At 35.6% G+C, this 20,455-nt stretch overlaps 1 protein-coding gene across 3 annotated transcripts; it reads left to right on the top strand.

The window, feature by feature from the left end:
* Nucleotides 1-58: 58 nt before the first annotated feature.
* On the top strand, nucleotides 59-18,750 carry LOC134537315 (gastrula zinc finger protein XlCGF57.1-like). Of its 3 annotated transcripts, none has more exons than XM_063377614.1 (6): nucleotides 59-145; nucleotides 2,773-2,899; nucleotides 3,307-3,429; nucleotides 5,422-5,580; nucleotides 7,482-7,569; nucleotides 12,346-18,750. In XM_063377614.1, the coding sequence occupies exons 3-6, from the start codon at nucleotides 3,310-3,312 to the stop codon at nucleotides 13,722-13,724; spliced, it is 1,746 nt and encodes a 581-aa protein (XP_063233684.1). In that variant the 5' UTR covers nucleotides 59-145; nucleotides 2,773-2,899; nucleotides 3,307-3,309; the 3' UTR covers nucleotides 13,725-18,750. The 3 variants fall into 3 exon arrangements, with proteins under 3 accessions (XP_063233684.1, XP_063233685.1, XP_063233686.1); XM_063377615.1 differs by lacking the exon at nucleotides 59-145 and adding an exon at nucleotides 1,499-1,797; XM_063377616.1 differs by lacking the exon at nucleotides 59-145 and adding an exon at nucleotides 1,814-2,433.
* Nucleotides 18,751-20,455: the final 1,705 nt, after the last annotated feature.

Here is a 20,455-nt window from a genome sequence, read left to right as displayed (position 1 = left end):
CTGGCAGCCATTTTGAAAATGTGTTTTGAGATATACGGGGCACGCACAGACGGTGAAGGGTGAACCAACACAGTCGCCTGGCTGCTTCCGTCTGACTGACAGCACTGCCTGCGCCTGACGTGTTCTCCAGCTAAGATAAGATAATGTAACTGTAAATTTATTTACTAAGCTGTTTGTAATGTTAGGATAATATTATTATATTTTTGAATGAAAATATTCTTTTTTCCATTTAACATGAAAATAATATTAAACTTATCCTTTATAAAACTTTCTTCACATTTTAGTAACACAGTGTTTCGCGTTTACTCTTATTAATTTCTTATGTATTTACCGTCTATAATTTATTATTTTATTAACGTCTCCTATTCATTACGTAAATATTTTTTTTTTAGAAAATATTGCCATCTAGAGATATTCTCGTTTACTTTTTTTAATATCTTGCAAACGGATGAGAGAGAGCTACAATTCAGTTCCGTATACAATCTAACTTTGTGTTTGAAGCATAAAAAAATATTTAATTTTAAATGATGACAAACCCATACTCCATACATACGTTTACTACATTTTCTATACAGACAACAATTACAATTAATTATATAAAAATATATGAATGTGTGTAGTTTGATTAATATATCATTAAAATTATTTGAATTAAGTATAAATAATTTGTTTATTGTAATTAGTGTAATGTGCCCCTCTGTAATAATTATTTATTTACCATCTAAATACATGGGTTAGCTCTCATATAAAAAATAATAAAATTACAAACACAAAAAAATATTATTATCTGGAATATTATTACGTTTATTACTAAAATTAAAATTTAGGTAAATACATAGAGTAGCGATATTTGCGAAAAAAAAAATTCTAAAAATCTGAAAATACTTTTATTATATGCTCTTTCACTTCCTCTTTTCAAAACAACAGGCGGAGATAAGAAATTCCAAATACTTTAGGAGATGTCGAATTTTTTAATTTTCATAATTAGGCGATATTTCTTAAAAAAAAATTAAAAATTCCGAAAATACTTTTATTCTATGCTCTTTAACTTCCTCTTTTCATTAAACCCGGCGGAGATAATAAATTCCAAATACTTTAGGAGATATCGAATTTTTAAATTTTCAGCACAATACCTGTGCATTCATGCGGTCATAATTTCTTGTTTACGAGTATCATTTTTTTTTTTTTTTTCCCGCGGCGTAAGTGAACGACTACATCATTTTCTACTAATAGCAAAGGAATTGTACCCGCCTTTAACTTAGGTGAGTTTTTAACGTTTCAAATTTTAATGTTTTATTTTTGTTATTTGGATATTGTTGCGCAAGTAATAAGTAAAAAAAAAATTACGTGAGTTCCTACTGTTCATCCTTTGTCGGTGGCTGTGTGCAAGACGAGAGGTGACATATGATGTGATCAGCGATAGGTGGTTGGGGAGGGGAGGGTTGTCTGTCCGTATCTTCTTCCTTCGTTGTCGTAAGCATAGAGTAAATAAAGTACTAGTGTCGTAAGCAGGTGCAGCGTGCGTGCAGATCGATTTATTTGTTACGGCGCGTCACTCACATGAATTTTATTGTCGGCTGTGTTATATTTTTGACGTGACGTCTAATAAATCTATGAACGCCGGCTGCACGCACGAAAAAGTGTCCCGTTTCGCTGTGTCCCGTTACGCTCATTTTATATTGCTCTTTGATAACCTGAACCTCCTAGCACTGCGACCGAGTCCGTGGCGTTTCTGTTTTCATGCATTGCTGCAGAGTCCGTGGCGCAAATATATTATTTTTGACATCTTGGTGTTGGGTAAGCCATTTTCCTTCACATCATCCTTGATTGGAAGAAGTTAAATAGCAAACAAGTATAAAAGTTATAGTTAAAATAATCTCTTCGTTAAAGTAATAAACATATTTGAATTAATGAGTGCAAATAAAATTAATCATATCAATTAAATTGTAGATTTCATTTCACTCCTTCTTTGTATCCATACAAAATAGTGATATTCAATAAAAATTATTCAATTTTATTCATAAAAGTATGCAATCATTTCATCAATGTTTTATGACGTCACGTTAAACTATCGTCCGTAAACCGACTTTACGGACAACCAATTTTTTTTTATTTCAAATTAATTGAACTCTTGGTATCTGTTGTGCCCAACATAATTTTACAGTTAGTTAATATTTAGTTTGGTAAATATGTAGAGTAGCGGTATTTGCGGGAAAAAAATGCTAAAAATTCCGAAAATACTTTTATTCTATGCTCTTTCACTTCCTCTTATCAAAACAACCGATGGAGATAAGAAATTCCAAATACTTTAGGAGATATATAATTTTTTAATTTTGCAATACATGACCTGTGCAACCATTCGACCGTAGACAATTTTGTTATTTTGCCGTGTGTTCGTGAATGCGTAATTAATAAAATGGTCGATTAGGTCAGGTCAGTTACATTATTAATACTTCAAACTAAGCCGACATTAAAAATAATGTGAATTAATTTAAATGATTGTTTATTTTAAAGTATTTATAATGTAACTGACATGACCAAACAAAGGGCTTCGGGGCATGACTCATCCGTCATCCAACTTCATGGAATTACGCTATAACGACACGCAGTTCCTTTGTTTTCCACACTTGTAGAAATGCTACAAATCTTTCTACTTTCAACTTGTAGCCTAGTTTAAGACTAGCTAGTGTAGTAATTTAATGTTTTAATTGTTATTTTATGTTAGTCTATGTTTTTGAGTAATTTTTTCATTGTTCTTATTATCGAAATCAGGTGATACCTATACTCTGAGGATTAGCAAAACCGTCGCCGCGGCGCCCCCCCCCCCCCCCTGCCACAGTGCCCCTGGCGGGGGCCATCCCTGCTACCCGCTTGCTACGCCACTGGTTGTGGGTGAAATGTAAGTAGTACAACATATTGTTGTGAAATTGTTTTGCTATTCAAAACAAAAAAAACCTCTATCAAGTTGTCACATAAATGCTAATAATAAATGCTTTTTAACTAAGCCCAGTTTGAGCTTTTTAGTGGTACTTGTTTGTCTGTTGATAGAATCATGAACGAATAACTGCCATTAAATTTCCCAAATATGCTGTAGTATTTCTCCTGCAGCTTTTTAGTTTAAGCAGGTAGGAATGGATAGCCGAACATGCTAAAGAAGACTTTGGCTAATGCATTTGTGTACCTACATTAAATTTGTATTTTGATGTAGTTAAAGTTAGATTAATTTTAAATATATCTTTTAACTAAATACATGTAAAATTAAATACAGGTACTATTAAAGCTGCTTATAATTTCTCTACATTTCAGATAATGGATTGGTGGAGTGAAGACGATTTTGGTAACGAATGCTGGAGTATTAGGCTACAGAAATGGCTGCAGGAACCTAGTAGAACTATTAACGAAGCAATAAAACAAAGAAATGAACTGAATGTAAGTTGTAACTCTTGTCATTTTGTGATCATGACATGGTAGCATCCAGTGATATCTTGTGACCAGTTCAGTTTTTATGTATCATCTTCAGTTCTTTAAAAAAAAAAAAAACACACCCTCTATTTCAAACATACCATTACACAAACATTCTTATTAACTGGGGACTGAAAAATTTCGCTTGTGGATTCGGCGACAGTATAAACTTATGCTGCTTCTGTATTGGTTACATACGTTTCGGAGCTCTGAGTTAATGACAGACCTACACCTAGTGAAGTGCCAGTTTTACACTTGTCATTTGCCAGTGAATACGACATGAGTAGTTGCGTGTTGCAATCCTCGGAAGGTGACGAGGACTGAGGCATTGGTGGGGAAAGCATGAGTACCTCTAAAACCCATTGGACATTGGCAGTATCCGCCATTTTTCCCGTTTGTAAGTACGCAGAGCGAGCCACAGGGAAGGAAGCTGTGTCTGCTCTTGTTGGACGTCAATGTACAGACAACGCGACCACAGCCAGGCAGTTGTCTTTCTCGCATTTCTGGACCTCGATAGTTCGGGCCAAGTGAAGTCTGGAACTCTATCAAACCAACACTGGGGAAAAACATTTGGTTAGACAGAGGTGAATACTTAATGAGAGTTTCTGTACCAAGTGCAGCTGCAGATTTTATGAGAATTTTCTACGTTTTTATCTTTTTAATCAGATGTTCAAATTGTATGTACTTAGGTACAGTATTGTAAAATTTCATAGTTTTGATAGGCCTATTGTGTTACTAATTATTGTACACTGCCATGATAATGTATTAATAAGTGGAAGGAGTAAAATTTTGGCACTTTTCAATAACATGATTTGTATCAAGTCAACTTCTGCAAATATGCAAACAGTAACATAACCAGTATGTGCAATTCCACTTGATTTTATTTTACTGTAGGTATTATGTTTACAACCACATTCTCATCTGTAAGTTTCCATAACTACATCTATAACTTGTCAAGGGTTTTTTTTTTTCTGTGATCAACTGAGCTGAGGACCTAAGATTCATGGGATACAAAATAAAAATCCTCCTATAGTTATTAAAGTGTCTGAAAAATTATCTAAACAACTCATACATTCTCAATAAAATCTATTGAAAATTATCTCCCGCACTTGAAGTGGATGTAAGTTTTTACTTGAGCCTCCGATAGCCCCGGGTCCACACGAGACACTGCGTGTGGTCATGACTATAACTGGTGTGCCACGATGGAGTTTTCCTTGGACGGTTCCTGGAAGCTTCTATGGTCACTGCTATGGGGTATTTTGTGTAAGCTTATGCGGTTCTTTGACTGTTTTCAGTCAATTTTTATAAATGCGCAGTTTTCTCTGGGAGGGTAATGGAAACAGAAAGTTCCAGCCAAACAGATGTCAACGTTGATGCTTGTACTTAAAAATGTTGTTTGAGTGATCAGTCTGTTGTTAAATACACAAAAATGTGACCTGATTAAATTAAAACATGCATGTGCAAAATATTTCTACTTGGTTGTGATTAAAACTGAACTGACTATAGGCCTAGTAGTATGTTTTCTTAGATGACAATTTAGAGATATTAGACTGGTGTAAGTACGCTTTACGAGCAATCTAGTCTTCCTGTGGCTTCAATAGCTACGTTACGTACATTTATATTTCATGGTCTTGTGCATTTACATAGCCATTCACTCATTTCACACATGTGCTTATTACAGTATGTGCTAATAATGTTCGCAGGCTTTCATGGCCATTGTCTGAAGTAGCTTGGCTTCTGGGTTGTAGCCTACTTGAGTAGGTAACTGCTCCCTGATGATGGCGACTGCAGTGTCGACCCAAACATCAGTGAATTATTCGCCGAGGACGCAGCTACAACCCAGAAGCCAAGCTACTACAGTATGTGCTGTTTTCTCTGCTTTAGTCTCTTTGAGTGTTGGCTTGCAATCATATCCCAGTGTGTATGTGTGTGAATGCAATGGTCACTTTGAATTTTCAGAGTGGTAGTTGTCATAATGAAGAGAATGATGGTCAGAAGGATGACCTTCAGCAAGATGATGACAGCAGTGAAGACAACAGCAATGCAAGCGTTATCATTCTAGACTCTGATTCCTCCATGGAGCCTTGTGACATCACATTTCCTATTTTCAAACCAGAGGTAAGAGACATATTTTGTGCTAGTAATTAGTCAAAATTTTCCTGCATTGTATACTGGAAATGTGCTATGGATCTTGTTTACAGCCTCAGTTCAGTCGAGAAACACTTTCCAACATGCCATAATATTAAAACCTGTAATAATATTTTTTTTTTAAAGGTGCTCTTTCTGAATATAATGTTCTGCTGTAACTGTATGTTAGTCACAAAGTCAATCCGTCTCGAGTGTGTTAATTTAAAAAAAATTGTTTTATGATATTTAAATTTATTTATTTATATATTTTTTTCCGTTATGTATTTCTCTGTACTGTGTTTACGTATTGATAAAACCAACAAGTAGTGTGCAGGTCCTTCACGACAAAGTAAACTTCCAGCCTCTGCGTGACTCACGGTCACAAGTCTTCTCGGCCGGTGTACGTCTCGCAAGTTGGGGCTGAGCAATGCTTCTGATGCAAACTTCTACAACTACCTCAAATTTTATCAACGTAGCAAAAGTATTTCATTGACTTAATTGGAGGCAGTAACACGTCTCAAAAAATGTGTGGAAAATAAAGGTTTTTACCCCTAATTATTTCAAAGAAATAGTTTTGCTACGTCACAAAATTTGCAGTGGTTGTAGTATGTACTTCGTTCAGTTAAACATAATCCAGATGCTCGGTGTTATTTACAGTAAAACTGCCGTCCAGTCCCAACTTGAAAGATGTGTACCAGGCTTGGAATGTGTACCGTCTACCTGCGCGGTGTGTGTTCCTTGTGGGCAGTGCTCGTCCGTGTGTGCCGTGTCTGGCTAGGTGCAGCACGGGCCACCATGTCACCGTAGGCGCGTGTTTTGTGCTGATTTTATAGTTTTAAAAAGTGTAGTACGTTCCTCACGTGAAGTTACAACTTCGGGTGAAAATAAAAATTATAATCGCGGTGTCTCTCGAGTATGCGTGTAAACAACTCTCCTGGGTTGGTTTTTAATAAGCATGTTATAAATTGTTTAGTTAGTACATCTGAGCAGTGTGCGAATGGCGTTGTGCTCGTCTGCCCGGTGGTTGGCGAGTGAACACTTGCAGGGCTGGCATTCTGCTGGAGGAGGGGATATTTGAAAATGAACTAGCCTGTGTGAGTGAGAGCGTGTGGGCCAGGTAGTGATGGTGACGGGTCTCCCTTCCCATCCGCACCTCCCTCTGCCCCACGTGTCTGTTTCGACGCAACTGTGACCCAGCATAATTTTTTTTATTTTTTGTAATGTTTGCTTTCACATGCGACATTCCATGTCAAAACTGCAGCCATCGTTGGTGCTTTGAAAAACGCAGTCAAAGCCTGGCTTTTTATGTTCTTCAGCTCCCACACAAATTTATCGCAGACTGTAATTTTTTTCCCCTTGTTTGCTTGAGCCCACAAATTTCTCGTAGACTATAATTTTATACACACACACACACATATATACACACACATATATATATACATATACATACATATATATACACATATATATATATGTATGTATATATATGTGTGTGTGTGTATATATATATATATATATATATACATACATACATATATATATATATATATATATACATACATACATACATACATACACACACACACACACACACAATACATGCATACACAGGTATAAATAAGAAGTCTACCTCATTGTTCATTGTATTACTGTCTTTTGCAGGTCTGCCCACTGCTGAAAGCAATATAAGCATATCATAATAAAAAAAACTATTTTTTTTTTAGTTTTTAATATTAATATTGATTTAATATTGACTTTTCTGGGTTTTTTTATGCCCTCCTCAAACCCTAATTATATGATTTAAATATATAAATTCATTCCAACACTTAAGGGTTATATTATGTGAATTTGCAGCCAGTGCCATGTGTGTTTGGAAATGTTCTTGCACGCAGGTGACTGAGAGTAATAATGAAGAGAAATGTAAAGAAGTAGCTTCTGTTGAAAAACAACTTGTATGCAGCTCTTCTGAAGAAAGCAACAGTAAGTAAAGAAAATATTTCTCTAAGCGTTTCTTACATGACACGAGTTAATAAAACATAACATGATTGTAGACCGCAGGCTCTCGTGGCCAGTACAAACCGCATCTTGACTTCTGCGTTGAGGCCACGACTTGTGGCCTGTTGCAGCTGTTACCAGGTGTGATCATGATACTAATTAAGTTTTATAGAAAAGAATAAGAACATGAAGTGGGCGGATAAACAAATTAATGAACAAGTCCGAAGTAATGTCACTGAGCAAAGAAACACTCTGCGGGCAGATTCAACAAAAGTAAGTATATTGGTTGGATACTTTGTCAAAAGAATTTGAATTCTGAATGACCTCATTGGAAGGTAGGTAGAAGGAAAGGAAGGCCGAGGTAGAAAACAAGTATATAACTAATTGAAAATCTCAAACACCGAAGAAGATATAGACATTCAAGCAGCTTAAACAAGAAGCTGTGATAAGGACAAGCTTGTAACAACCCAGATTACAGCCTTCATCATACAATCCAGTAATAATAATTTGTTATAAATTTTTTTTCTTTTCAAATTTCAGGTTTGATGTAAAGTTTTTTTTCCTTTTAAAAGTAATTGTAAATGTAACTCTCCGGGTTTATTGTTTTTTATTTTTAAAATTCATAAGTTTATTTTTCTAGTAATTTTTTCGCTGGCTTCTTTGTGTGGGAAGGCATGCTGACGTGATTTTCCGTCGTCATTTCCACGACAGAGGCTTTGTTTCACACGCTAGGCGTGTGAGTCACGATCACGGGAGTGTGAGAAAGAGACAAAATCGCTGCGTCGAGGGAACAGAAGTAAGCATTTCGTGGAAGCCTCTGTTACCATGTGCCGTGATTGGCTGAGAATTACGTCAGCGAGCCCAGAACACTGCCCGCACATAGAAGGAAGGCTGTAAATACAGTCATTGTCCGAGCACTGGCCGAGCGGTCGTTGTTCGAGCGGCGGGCCGAGCAGTCTGTTGCCGGGCGATGGCTCGGTGTATTATTATTTTTATGTACACTTAGTTTTTTTTTTTTTGTGTTATCTGTTGAACGAAATATAGATATAAATAAATAAAACAGGTAATACATCGAACTTAGTGTAAAAATTTCTTCTTTCTTCGTGACCTGCAACCTGTATGTTCCACTCATCGCCTAATTTGAGCTAGCCAGAGGTGGTGAGTGGTGACAAGCTGATCTGTTGTTCATTAAAGCAATGGATGTTTAATCCTATAATAAATGTAACAATATATGATTGTAGATTTGCAGATGTTATTCATAAAAAGATTTAATACACGTGTAGTTGCAGTGACTTAGGACAAACAAATGCGCACCTGGCAGAGGACTTGCAGAAACTGGAGTACTGGTCGAGAGAAAATGAAATGGGTATAAACGTAGGGAAAACAATGGTGGTGATGTTCACGAGGAAGAGAAGGGTGGAGGGAAAAGTGTTCTGCTGGAAGGGACAGGTGATCCAGGAAGCTGGGAGTGATCCTTTAAAGCGACTTGGGGTGGGGAAAGCAGGTCAAGAAGGGCAGGAGGGGGTTGGGGCTGCTTAGCAGGACACTGAAAGGGACAGGTAGGAATGTAAAGGAAAAGGCGTACGCGACATTGGTACGGCCAGTGTTGGAGTATGCCGCGGCGGTGTGGGACCCCTATGTGGAGAAGGAAATTGAGGAGTTGGAGAGGGTGCAGCGCAAGGCAGCGAGATGGGTGACGAATATGTGGAGGAGAAGGGAAGGCGAAGGCAGGATGGGGGAAACTCACAGACCATCGGTGATGATGAAGGAGCTGGGGTGGGACATGCTGCAAAAAAGGAGGAAAGTAAAACGGCTAGTGAGAATCCATAAAGTCATTCGGGGGGGGGGGGGGGGGGTTGGAAGCTGGGAGCTAGTTTGAACAGAGGGTTGTATCATGAGTGGAAGATTCAGAGGGAATGGAGACGGACAGAGAGGGGAAGGCAGGTATTCCTTGTGAGGACGGGCGAGAGTGGAACGAGCTTGAGGGGAGGACACTGGATGTGGGAGGAGGGAAGGAATTACGAAGGAGGCTCCAGAGGGGGGAGGAGTGAGAGTAGTTGGGGGTGGGAACTCCTTGCCACCGGGCGGATACCCAATTGCAGTATTGTTGTTGTTGTTGTTGTTGTTGTTGTTGTTGTTGTTGTTGTTGTTGTTGTTGTTGTTGTTGTTGTTGTTGTTGTTGTTGTTGTTGTTGTTATTATTATTATTATTATTATTATTATTATTATTATTATGTATCATGTGAAATCTTCCTTGGGGTCGTCCATTAATCACGTGATGTTTTTTTAGCAAATTTTTAACCCCTCCTCCCCCGTAGTGATTTGTGGTGAGGTTTTAGACTAACCCCCCCCCCCCCCCCCCCCCCCCCAATAAATCACGTGTATTTTTTTGGTACAAAATATTTTTAAAATTTCTGAATATTATCTTTAAATATAGGTATAATCTAATTTAATTCTGGAAAATTAAGCACAGTGATAAAAATGTCCAGACACACATTAAGGTTGCAGGTTTATTCTCACTGGCATAAAAATAATAAAGGAAAGGCTTATATGTGATTTACGCATGTATTCGGCGCCAAAATCACAGTCTTTACTGGCGACTGGCAAGCCGAGCCGGGTGGTTCATGTTGCGGCGGGCGGGGATATTGTTGCATGGCTACAGCGAGTCAAGGTCACGCGTCGCTTTTCGTTTAGTAGAAATTGCGCGAAAAAAATTAATACACGTGATATTTCTCTACACCACCCCTCCCCCCTTGTAATATTTCGTGATTTTTCCAGACCCCCCCCCCCCCCCCCCTTCAAGCCTCACGTGATTAATGGACGATCCCCTTGTAATACTGGAATTGTTTTGAATTTCACAACTATAGCAGTATGGACCATTTACTAATGTGTATTTGATTCGTGATAAAACCTAAAACTATGTACCTTTAGTGATTCTGTCCCTGCCCGAACACGCCCGAATATTCACCTTCGGCCAACCTTGGGTTCCTTTATATATATTTATATTTCTCTGTTTATTTTAATGTAACTATTAAACGGGTTACTTCCGTCAAAACATTTATCGATTACTATAAAGTGGTTTGACTTCAAATAGCTCGAATATACTTAGACCCATTCTAATGAATTTATAAAATAAAATCAAAAGAAAGAATCATTTAAGGTTAATTTATGGGCGCCAACAACTTCTAAGTAGTTGTAATAAATTGAATATTTATATGAATTAAAAGGAAACAAGAAAAGGGTGTGAATGTTTTGAATTAAATATGAATGCCACAATATTAGTATAGTGAACGGAAAACAAAGGTTATTACTTTTCAGTGTCATTCAATTAAAATAACGTGATATAAATGGTTTACTTCATACCAGTAAAATATAGTCAAACTCATTGCACCTATTTATTAAATGTCTTCAATTATTGAATGAATTATGTACAAAGTGAAGTAATTTTCATTATCATAGCTATTCAATAGGTAGAGCAGGGTATGTCGTAGTGGTATCGCTAGATTTATAAATTGTATGAAACACTATATTTAAATAGTAACTCAATTGATAAGAGACGTCAACATTCTGGTATTAAGAAAACTGGTGTGTAAAATGACTTTAAAGATTTTTAAATATTCCGGGGTTTGTTCTGAAAAGTTTGTGAATTATACGAGATTCCTTAAGAAAGATACAACCGACCTGTAGTAATAGTTCAAGGTAATAGAACTATCTAGTACGGTTTCTGACTTCTTAATTTGGGAACTCCGCATCGAATTATCCGCATCTTCATCCTGGGAACACCATCGCAGTAGTTCCACGACTTCGTCCTGGGAACACCTCTCGGTGGTTCTGATGGACTCGAACTGATGATTATACCGTAGATTTTCTATTTATTCGTTCTGGGAACGCCTGAATAATTCTTGAAATTCTTCGTATAAATTACCTATTTTCTTCGTATTGGGAACGCTTGAATAATTATTATAGTCTTCGTATAATTTGTCTATTTTCTTCAAATCAATAAATATTTTTCAATTCTCTGTAGAATAAATTTCTCATATTATTTTATACTATTCTTCTAAATAATTAAAATACCATAATTTACAATTTCTTCTGTATCACAATTATATGTCGAGCTTCTACGATTGTTTGAATATTAATTGTTGTTTTTCTTTTCCCAGTAAAAATTCCAAACAAAATTTTTATTTGCGAGTAATAGTTTTTGTTCGACTGTCTTCATCCAATACCAGAGTTTTTTTTACAAAATTTAGTTATATAATATTACGCATGAAACTTGAAAATACATTTCTTATTGGCTTAACAAAATATCTAATTACTTGAGCAAAGAAGTTTAATACTAAAAGATAAACCTGCAAAAATTATTAACTTATGGTTCATAGAGAAAGAAAGACACGTACACTGAGGTGACAATATAAAATATAACACATTAATTTTGTTCCTCCATCTTGTCTATAAAGTTTTCAAGTTCAACCTTTATACTATACTAACCTAACTAACCGTCCATAGTGTTTTAAAGTGTTTTAAAGTAGCTAACCTAACCAACCACTTTTAAAATTTGAATTCATTTTTCCAGCGCAAAAATAAAACAAATCCCGAGGTTGGCCGAAGGTGAATATTCAGACGTGTTCGTGCAGGGACAGAACTTGATGTACATCTACGGCTTCTCGTGATGTGGTACACCTTCAGTGAATGTTGTTTTTGTTTTGGTTGATGCACTCCTGAGTTTGTGAATCTTATAGTGATTTTTTAAATTTTTTTCTAGGATTTCCAAGCGGCAGTATTACACCAGTGTTTCAACACTCGGATAATTCAAAAAGCAGTATTTCTCCAGTGTCATCAGAAGATTTACAAAACAGGAGTCCCTTGAAATCAGAAAATACAAATATAAGTTTGAATGATTCTTCATGCTCAGTGGGTGACAATGTATTATTAAGTAGAAAATATGTAAACATCCTGAACATCAGCAAAACTACCCATGTAAACTTTTTTAATTGCACGAGCACAACTGAAGCTAATGTTTATAGTCAGTCTATGGTGGGGTCCTTTTCTTGTTATATTTGTAAGCAAACGTTTACAAACAGAGGCACCTTGAAACAACACATTCGTGTTCACAGGCCACGGAAACAACCCTTATGTGCAGCACGAAGTGCAGAGTTTATTTGCAAAAGCAGCCAGAAAAATCAAATTAAAAATGTGAAAAGTAATTTATTATCATGTTTGTTTTGCTACAAAAAATATACCAAGTATTATCTCAGACAACACATGCACACCCACACAACTGGGAAACCATTTTCGTGTTCAGTTTGCAGTGCAAAATTTATTACAAAACAATCTTTGAAACGTCATATACTTACTCACACCGGTGAGAAACCATTTTCATGTTCAGTATGTAGTGAAAAATTTCGTTTAAAAGAAACTTTGGAAAATCATGTTCATACTCACACTGGTGAGAAACCTTTTTCCTGTTCAGTATGTAGCGCAAAATTTTGTACAAAAAAATCTTTGAAACGTCATATACGTACTCACACCAGTGAGAAACCTTTTTCCTGTTCAGTATGTAGTGCAAAGTTTAGTACAAAACAATCTTTGTTAGTGCATATACATATTCACACAAAACCATTTTCATGTTCAGTATGTAGTGCAAAATTTAGTTTAAAACGATCTTTGATAGTGCATATACGTATTCACACCGGTGAGAAACCATTTTCATGTCCTGTATGTAGTGTAAATTTTAGGTTAAAAGGCACTTTGGGAAATCATATTCGTACTCACACTGGTGAGAAACCTTTTTCCTGTTCAGTATGTAGTGCAAAATTTAGTACAAAAAAATCTTTGAAATGTCATATTCTAACTCATTCTGATGAGAAACCTTTTTCCTGTTCAGTATGTAGTGCAAAATTTAGTACAAAAAAATCTTTGAAATGGCATATTCTAACTCATTCTGATGAGAAACCTTTTTCATGTTCAGTATGTAGTGCAAAATTTAGTGTCGAAAGGTACTTAAAAAGTCATATTCGTACTCATACTTATGAAAAACCATTTTCATGTACAATATGTAGTGCAAAATTTAGTATCAGAAGGTACTTAAAAAAACATATTCGCATTCATACTGATCAAAAACCATTTCCCTGTACAATGTAGTACAAAATATAGTGAAAAACAATATTTGATACGACACATGCGTACTCACACTGGTGAGAACTCTTTTTCCTGTTCAGTATCAGGTGCAAAATTTAGTACAAAACAATGTTTGAAATGCTATTTTAACTCATAACGTTGAGAAACATTTTTTGTGTTCAGTATGCAGTGCAAAATTTTATAGGACAACAATTTTTGAAATGCCATATTCGTACAAACACTGGTGGAAACATTTTTCATGTTCAGTATGCAATGCATATTTAAGTGTCAGAGGCAACTTGAAAAGGCATACATGTATACATACACACTAGTAAGAAACTATTTTTTATATTGCTATGCGAACAGCAAAATTTTCTCAGGAAGTTGGTTTATGAAACACACAGATGACAAACCGCATTGAAGTAATGGTTGGCAGTTATAGTTTGTTATACGAAAGCCACCTTTGGTCATATGTTCTTACATACTTTTTAAAAAACACCTTTTTATGTGCTTTTTGTTCAGCTAAGTTTCGTTATGAGGCCCACTTGAAGAAACAAAACCAATAAATATTAATGAATTTCTTTACTATTATTGTATTTTCTCATTAAAGCAGGTATTAATAATGAGGATTTAATACTGAAAACAACTGTGTGCTGCTACTTTAGGTATAAAAAAAATTGGTACTTCTTAATTTAAACATGAGATGGTTTTTATTTTGTCATGCATGTCTTAGCAGTGTGCTTCGATTGCGAGCAGATGTTCACGGTGTTTCTGTCGTGTGCTCATGAGCAAATACAGGCGCAGCTGCAGTGTTGCCACATCTCTTAGTCCACAGCGGTCCAAACATCCAACGTGCGGTGTTAACAAGAATGTTTGATTTCTTCTGTTCGCGAAGTGGCCACAGGCATGAACAGCTGTTTGTTACCTGCTGACCTGTGACACAGCTGCCATGACTTTTTACTGCGTGCTTATTTTCTCAGCTCACAACGTGTACAGCTTGGATGTGCACCAATCGTAGTCTCTACGTTTTCCTCAATCACCAAGTCAACAAACTTGAACCAGCTAGTTCTTTCCGTGAAACTTCGCCCCATTCATGTGCCCCTGACATTTCACTAATATTTTCCTTGTTATCCCGTAAACTTACTAACTTTCAGAATACATATGTTTAGTGATGGGTCGAGTCACCCTATTTCAGCATCGAGTTGAGTTCGAGTTAAACAAAGAAATTTATCTTCGAGTCGAGCTCGAGTCGAACTCATAGAAATTTGTCTTCGAGTCGAACTCGAGCCGAACTTATGGAAATTTGTTGAGATGAGTCAAACTTAGCGAGGTTCAAGTGGCAGAATGATGAGCGAAATAAATATAAGTTAAATATTTCTCAATATAATATATGTAATTAAATATGAAAACTTTGAATTATTGAAGGTTTCCCTACACATTTTGATTTTTGTATTTTTTTTTAATCTTCATACTGACGCTTTAAGTGAAAATGCACATCCAAGTGACGAATCAGACGTGAATTTGATGATGACTGAGTCTTGTATTTTTTGCAGCACTTGCATTTAGCTGTCTGATGATCAAATTTTTCAAAAAATCCCCAAATCTCTGCTTTTGATTTCTATTCGTCACTTTTTGACGTCCCAGGCCGTACAAACATATCTATTCCACTAATACTAAGGGCCGGTATTATGACCTCCGGCTAAATTTTCAGGTTAGCTAGCCTTCAGGTTAGGCTAGCCTCCGGTTAACGAACGAGGGGTGTATTATGACCCATACTTAGCCTGAGGTTGGCTAACCGGAACCTAACGAAGCGTGTGGTGTAATAATGGGTGTGTTGGTAATGAAATAAACCGGAATTTAGTAACATTTGTTGCGAGACAGTTTTTTTTTTCTGGTAGAATGTTAGTCAGCTGTTTGTTTGTATTGTGAATCGTAATGTTTACAACTGCAGTAAAGAAATATGCCGCGAACTTTATCTTGCAACAGATATAAGTAATTAAATTAACCAAAAACTACTTCGACGTCAAACTTGCTTTGTATTAAACCATAAAATTACAATTTACGATTCAAAACCGCGTGTTTTCAACTTTACTCTTGTATTGAAACTCATGATTTTGTTAGGTTAAGCCAAAACTAACGAAGTAATTCTATACAAACAAATTAATAGGGATGACATTTTTGCTAGAGAACACTTATTTCTTTCATAAATTTATTTCATAATCAAATAATATAGACCCTGTTTCGGGAAAATACTTGTCGATTTTCATTTCACTGGTGTAGGTTTCATTTTTCTAATAATAGTTTCGTATCACGTATCCAAATTATTCCGATCCTGATGGAATTAGTTGTGGTATAGGATGCTTGCTGTTTTAATTTAGTAGGTCGAGAGATCCTAAGACATATTCACTGGGGAAATAATTATGATTGTAAAATGTATACGAAAGAAATACATTTTTACAAGACCTGACATAATTTGTTTGTATTGTGATGTGTTAGGTATTTTGAGTTATGTACAGGATTTTTCAACATTCTAAATTAAAACAGCAAGTTTAATGTAAAACAAGACCAACATATAAAGGGTCATGCCGATAGGATCAAGGGATAAACTTGGATACGGGAAACAGAATAATTCCAGTGCTGTTTTCGTTTTGAACTTGCGTGCCAGGTAGATAATAAGTACCTAAAGGTTTGTAAGATAGGGAAGGGATAATTGGGTAACATTTATTTTCACATTCAATTGTATTCATTGAATTAGAACCACGTCTGAAGTCGTATGAAGTGCATTTCATTCCCGGCATGTCCACTGTATTACGAATAAAAATTCACAGATACAACTTCCACGAAAACACACATTTTATAGGTAATAATAATAACCCTCGTTTTGCAGTTTTAAAATTCACTTATTTACACATATTCTTAAGCAGGAACATTTAAGTTTATATACATTGCATACGTTTATGTACTTCGTGATTAATTAAAGTCAAATAATAATACACACTCGACGAGAATAGAAAAGCATGACTACACTTTCATGCCATGTAATTTTTAATAAAACTTTGTCGAATACGGCGAAGCATTTTATATTTAGTAATACATTATTCCATCGCATCCTGCAAATATTCAATAGAATTCCTCAAATAGTCATCATTACTATCAACAACTAACCCCCCCTGATACATCGCCATTTTATTTTCTGTTGCTTAGCGTCCGGTTAACATGCTAGCGGCCGGTTCATCCACCCGCTAGGTTAGCCGGAACTTTAACTGGAAGGTAGACGTTAACAGGGAGTCATAAAACCGAAATAAGAGCTAGCAGAGGTTAAATTTTAGCCGGAGGTCATAAAACTGGCCCTAAACCGTTTATGATTAATACGACTCCGGCGAAGCAAACTCCAGTGTAAACATAAACTTCAGTAGCCTCAATTTTCCGTTCGGCCATGGAAAACTGGTTGGAGATTTCAATTATTGTTGATATCAATTTGCCAAAGTGGCAACTTTCCCTGGCTGTATGATGACTTACATAGGCCATTGGCCCGGAGTTAAAATGGCGGCTATCTAGTGTTTAGTAGTAAATATTATTTACTTCCAAAGCTGCCCAAATATTAACGTGGTCTTGTTCATGACTGAATCTAGAGAACATTTTTTAAATTCCGTTATAGTTAAGTTAAATAAAGGTATTTTGTTGCAGTTATAAATATTAAGTGCATATTGAAGGATGGGATACATGTTTGCGGTTACACACGATCAAAAATAAATAATCTTCCGACTTCGTTTTCAAGGTTTTCAGTGTTGGATCAGAGGTTTTCCACTAGGTAGGCCTAAATAATACATTATATTTTATTTTAAAGTGCATGGTTTCGGATAAGTACCTACCTTCACTATTGGAAATTGTGCAACATTATAGTCGAGCCAAAAACTAAACTTTGACGAGACTCGAGGACACGATCTTAATCAACTCGATTTTCGAGTCGAGTTTAGTTTCGCCGGCTCGACTCGCTCGATTTTTCGAGTCTCGACCCATCACTACATATGTTATTTATTTACTTAATTTTTTTTTACATGGAACAGGACTGCAGATAGGCTAGTACCACTTGTAGGCACTATAGTGCGTCCCACTCTTAGGTTGCAGTGTGGAAGTAAATGGGCGCTTACTCTCTCTCTCTAACACACGCCGACTGCCGTTAGCTCTGTCCTCGTTACTTCGTGTGCTGTTGGCATATGCCATACAAATTTGCAATCGTATTTTTTGGACAAAGCATTTTTGCATTTTTGTTTTTAAAAGCAACACCAGCTCAGTTGCTCCTGCAGTGTTCGTGTCCGTAGCTGTGAAGAAGGAAGTGTCTTGTCGGCGCAAGAGCGCACTGCATTAGAGGCTCGCTCCCAAACTGTTGTTGTGAGAGGAAACACGGCAGTGGGTTTGGAGAAGTGAGGTTCTGTCCTGCAAGCAAGTCCTTGGTTCAGCTGTTTCCTTCGACACGACACACATTTCTGGATACCGGCCAGCCAGTCAGTGTCGTGTCTAGCGACCACACGACGCGTTGTGCCTGGTGACTCGTTACATTTTTCTTTATTCACATGTGTGATTTTATGTTCTGCCTTTGTGTGGACTACATGAATGTAGAACTATAAAATGTGGAACACTGAAAAGAAACTACTTTAGTAGGCTATGAAGGAAGGAGCGTAAGATAATGTTGAAAACATATTGAGTATTTTTCAAAAAACCTCAAGAGTGAACGATGTAATTAAGGAAGCTTGGGTCAGCGGTAACAATAGTGACTAAAAGGTATGTGTCAAGTTCACTTTGCAATTATTGTATGAATTTGAGCCAATGGATGTGTTTAAATGATTTCTTGTTGTAGGTTAGAGTAAAAAAAATGGGTGCGTGTACGTATGTATGCCCGTGAAAAGTTATACTCCTTTGGCATCATTAAAAAATAGGTTGTTAATTGCATGCAAATAATTAATTACAATAAAATAATAAAAGGGCTGGAAAAAGACAGTCAACACAGTCAATAAAGTTCAGTTTAAATTTGAAATATTAAATAAATAAATAAAATGATAAATTCAAAAATTTAATTTAAGTTTATTAATTTTTTAAGTATTTATTAGTGTCTTAATTTAATATTAACTTTTCATTTTTATCAAAAAGTTTTCATTAAATTTGTTTATTTATTTTAATAAATATTTATTATTTATTCAATTTAATAATTATTAAAAATTAATATTTTAATTTGATGTCCAATTTTAATTTTTATCACAATTTTTTTATTAAATTTATTTCTTTATTTTGTAGATATTAAATAACCAATAATAAATATTAAAATTAATAATTTAATAATATTTAGTATTAATTATATTAAATAATATTTTAATTTATATCAATAAATAATACATACAGATAGCTAACCTCAATTATATTGGAACACTTGAAAAAGTATAAAGGCACAATTTTTTTTTACTATTATTTACGAATAGTAAATAATATTAATCAAAATATTCAATTTAAACTACTGAATATAATTTATTAGCACATATATAATTCACACTTGTATGAAACTAAAACACGTGTTGTGAATGTAGAAACTAGAAACATGTGGATAAATATTATAAATATGAGCGTGCCAACATGCGCGACTAATAGAGGTTATATTTCTATTTTGTTGGTAGCTTTTTTTTTCGAGACTTAATGAGCGGTTTAGCGGGCAGATTCAACCTGTTAATTTTGTGTTACAATGATGCGCGCGCATCGTAAAATTTCACTCATAATTTTTTCATAACGCGCCTAAAGAAGTACCCTCTTTTATCGCATAATTGTCGCACTCACATAATCGTCGCACCTATGTTTTTGGCCCACAAAATTGGGATAAAAAAACTTCTCGCTTAAATGTTAAATGATGATGTTTTTAGTCCCGCTATTAGATGCTGAGCGCCTTGTGTAGGTATCTTTTTCGTATAAAACAATGTATTTTAAAGTATAAATCTAATATTTATTTGGAAATTACCACTTACTTATTTAATTAACAGAAATACGAAGTTGTCTGACATGTAAATTTTCTTTTAAAGACGTTTTTAAACGTTATTATCTTTATCTGATCGTCTGCGTCGCCGCGGTGTATCGGTGTAGAAATCTTTTCCATATGAAACTATTTATTTTAAAGTAGAAATCTATTATTTATTTGGACATTACCACTTATTTAATTAACGGAAATACGAAGTTGTCTGACGTGTAAATTTTTTTAAAGACTTTTTAAACGTTATTTCCTTTATCTGATCGTCTGCGTCGCCGCGGTGTACCACTTATGGACATGTAGCCAGTGCTAGTTGGCATAATTCGTGTTTGGTTATGTTGCTTCTCGTATGGAGCGTGCACACGTAGTTGAATATCGATATCACGCCAATTGCATGCAGTGGGCGCTCTCTGTCGAGTGCCGAGTTAATTACATTTGATGGTCCGCATTCTTTCGTGGTAAATGTGTACTATGGCAATAGTTACGCGTTGGTTCACGTCGCAGATTTAAGTGGCTTGCGTTCCCGTTACAGTTTGGTTTTTCTATTTAAAGTTCAAGAAAGGTTTTTTTTTTAATGAATTATTAATATAAATTGTTTGGTGTGCTCTTGTATACTCCACCTTTTTTAAAATAAACGTTCTTTCCATGAACGGGTTTTGTTTTTATGAATAACTTTACCTAACAAAATTTTTTTTTACGCATAATCGTCGCACCCCTACTTTTCAAACTAGATTTTAGAATAAAATGT

This window comes from Bacillus rossius, chromosome 12, assembly GCF_032445375.1.
Source record: "Bacillus rossius redtenbacheri isolate Brsri chromosome 12, Brsri_v3, whole genome shotgun sequence".
Classification (NCBI taxonomy): Eukaryota; Metazoa; Arthropoda; class Insecta; order Phasmatodea; family Bacillidae; genus Bacillus; species Bacillus rossius.
This window is presented reverse-complemented; position numbering and strand designations above follow the sequence as displayed.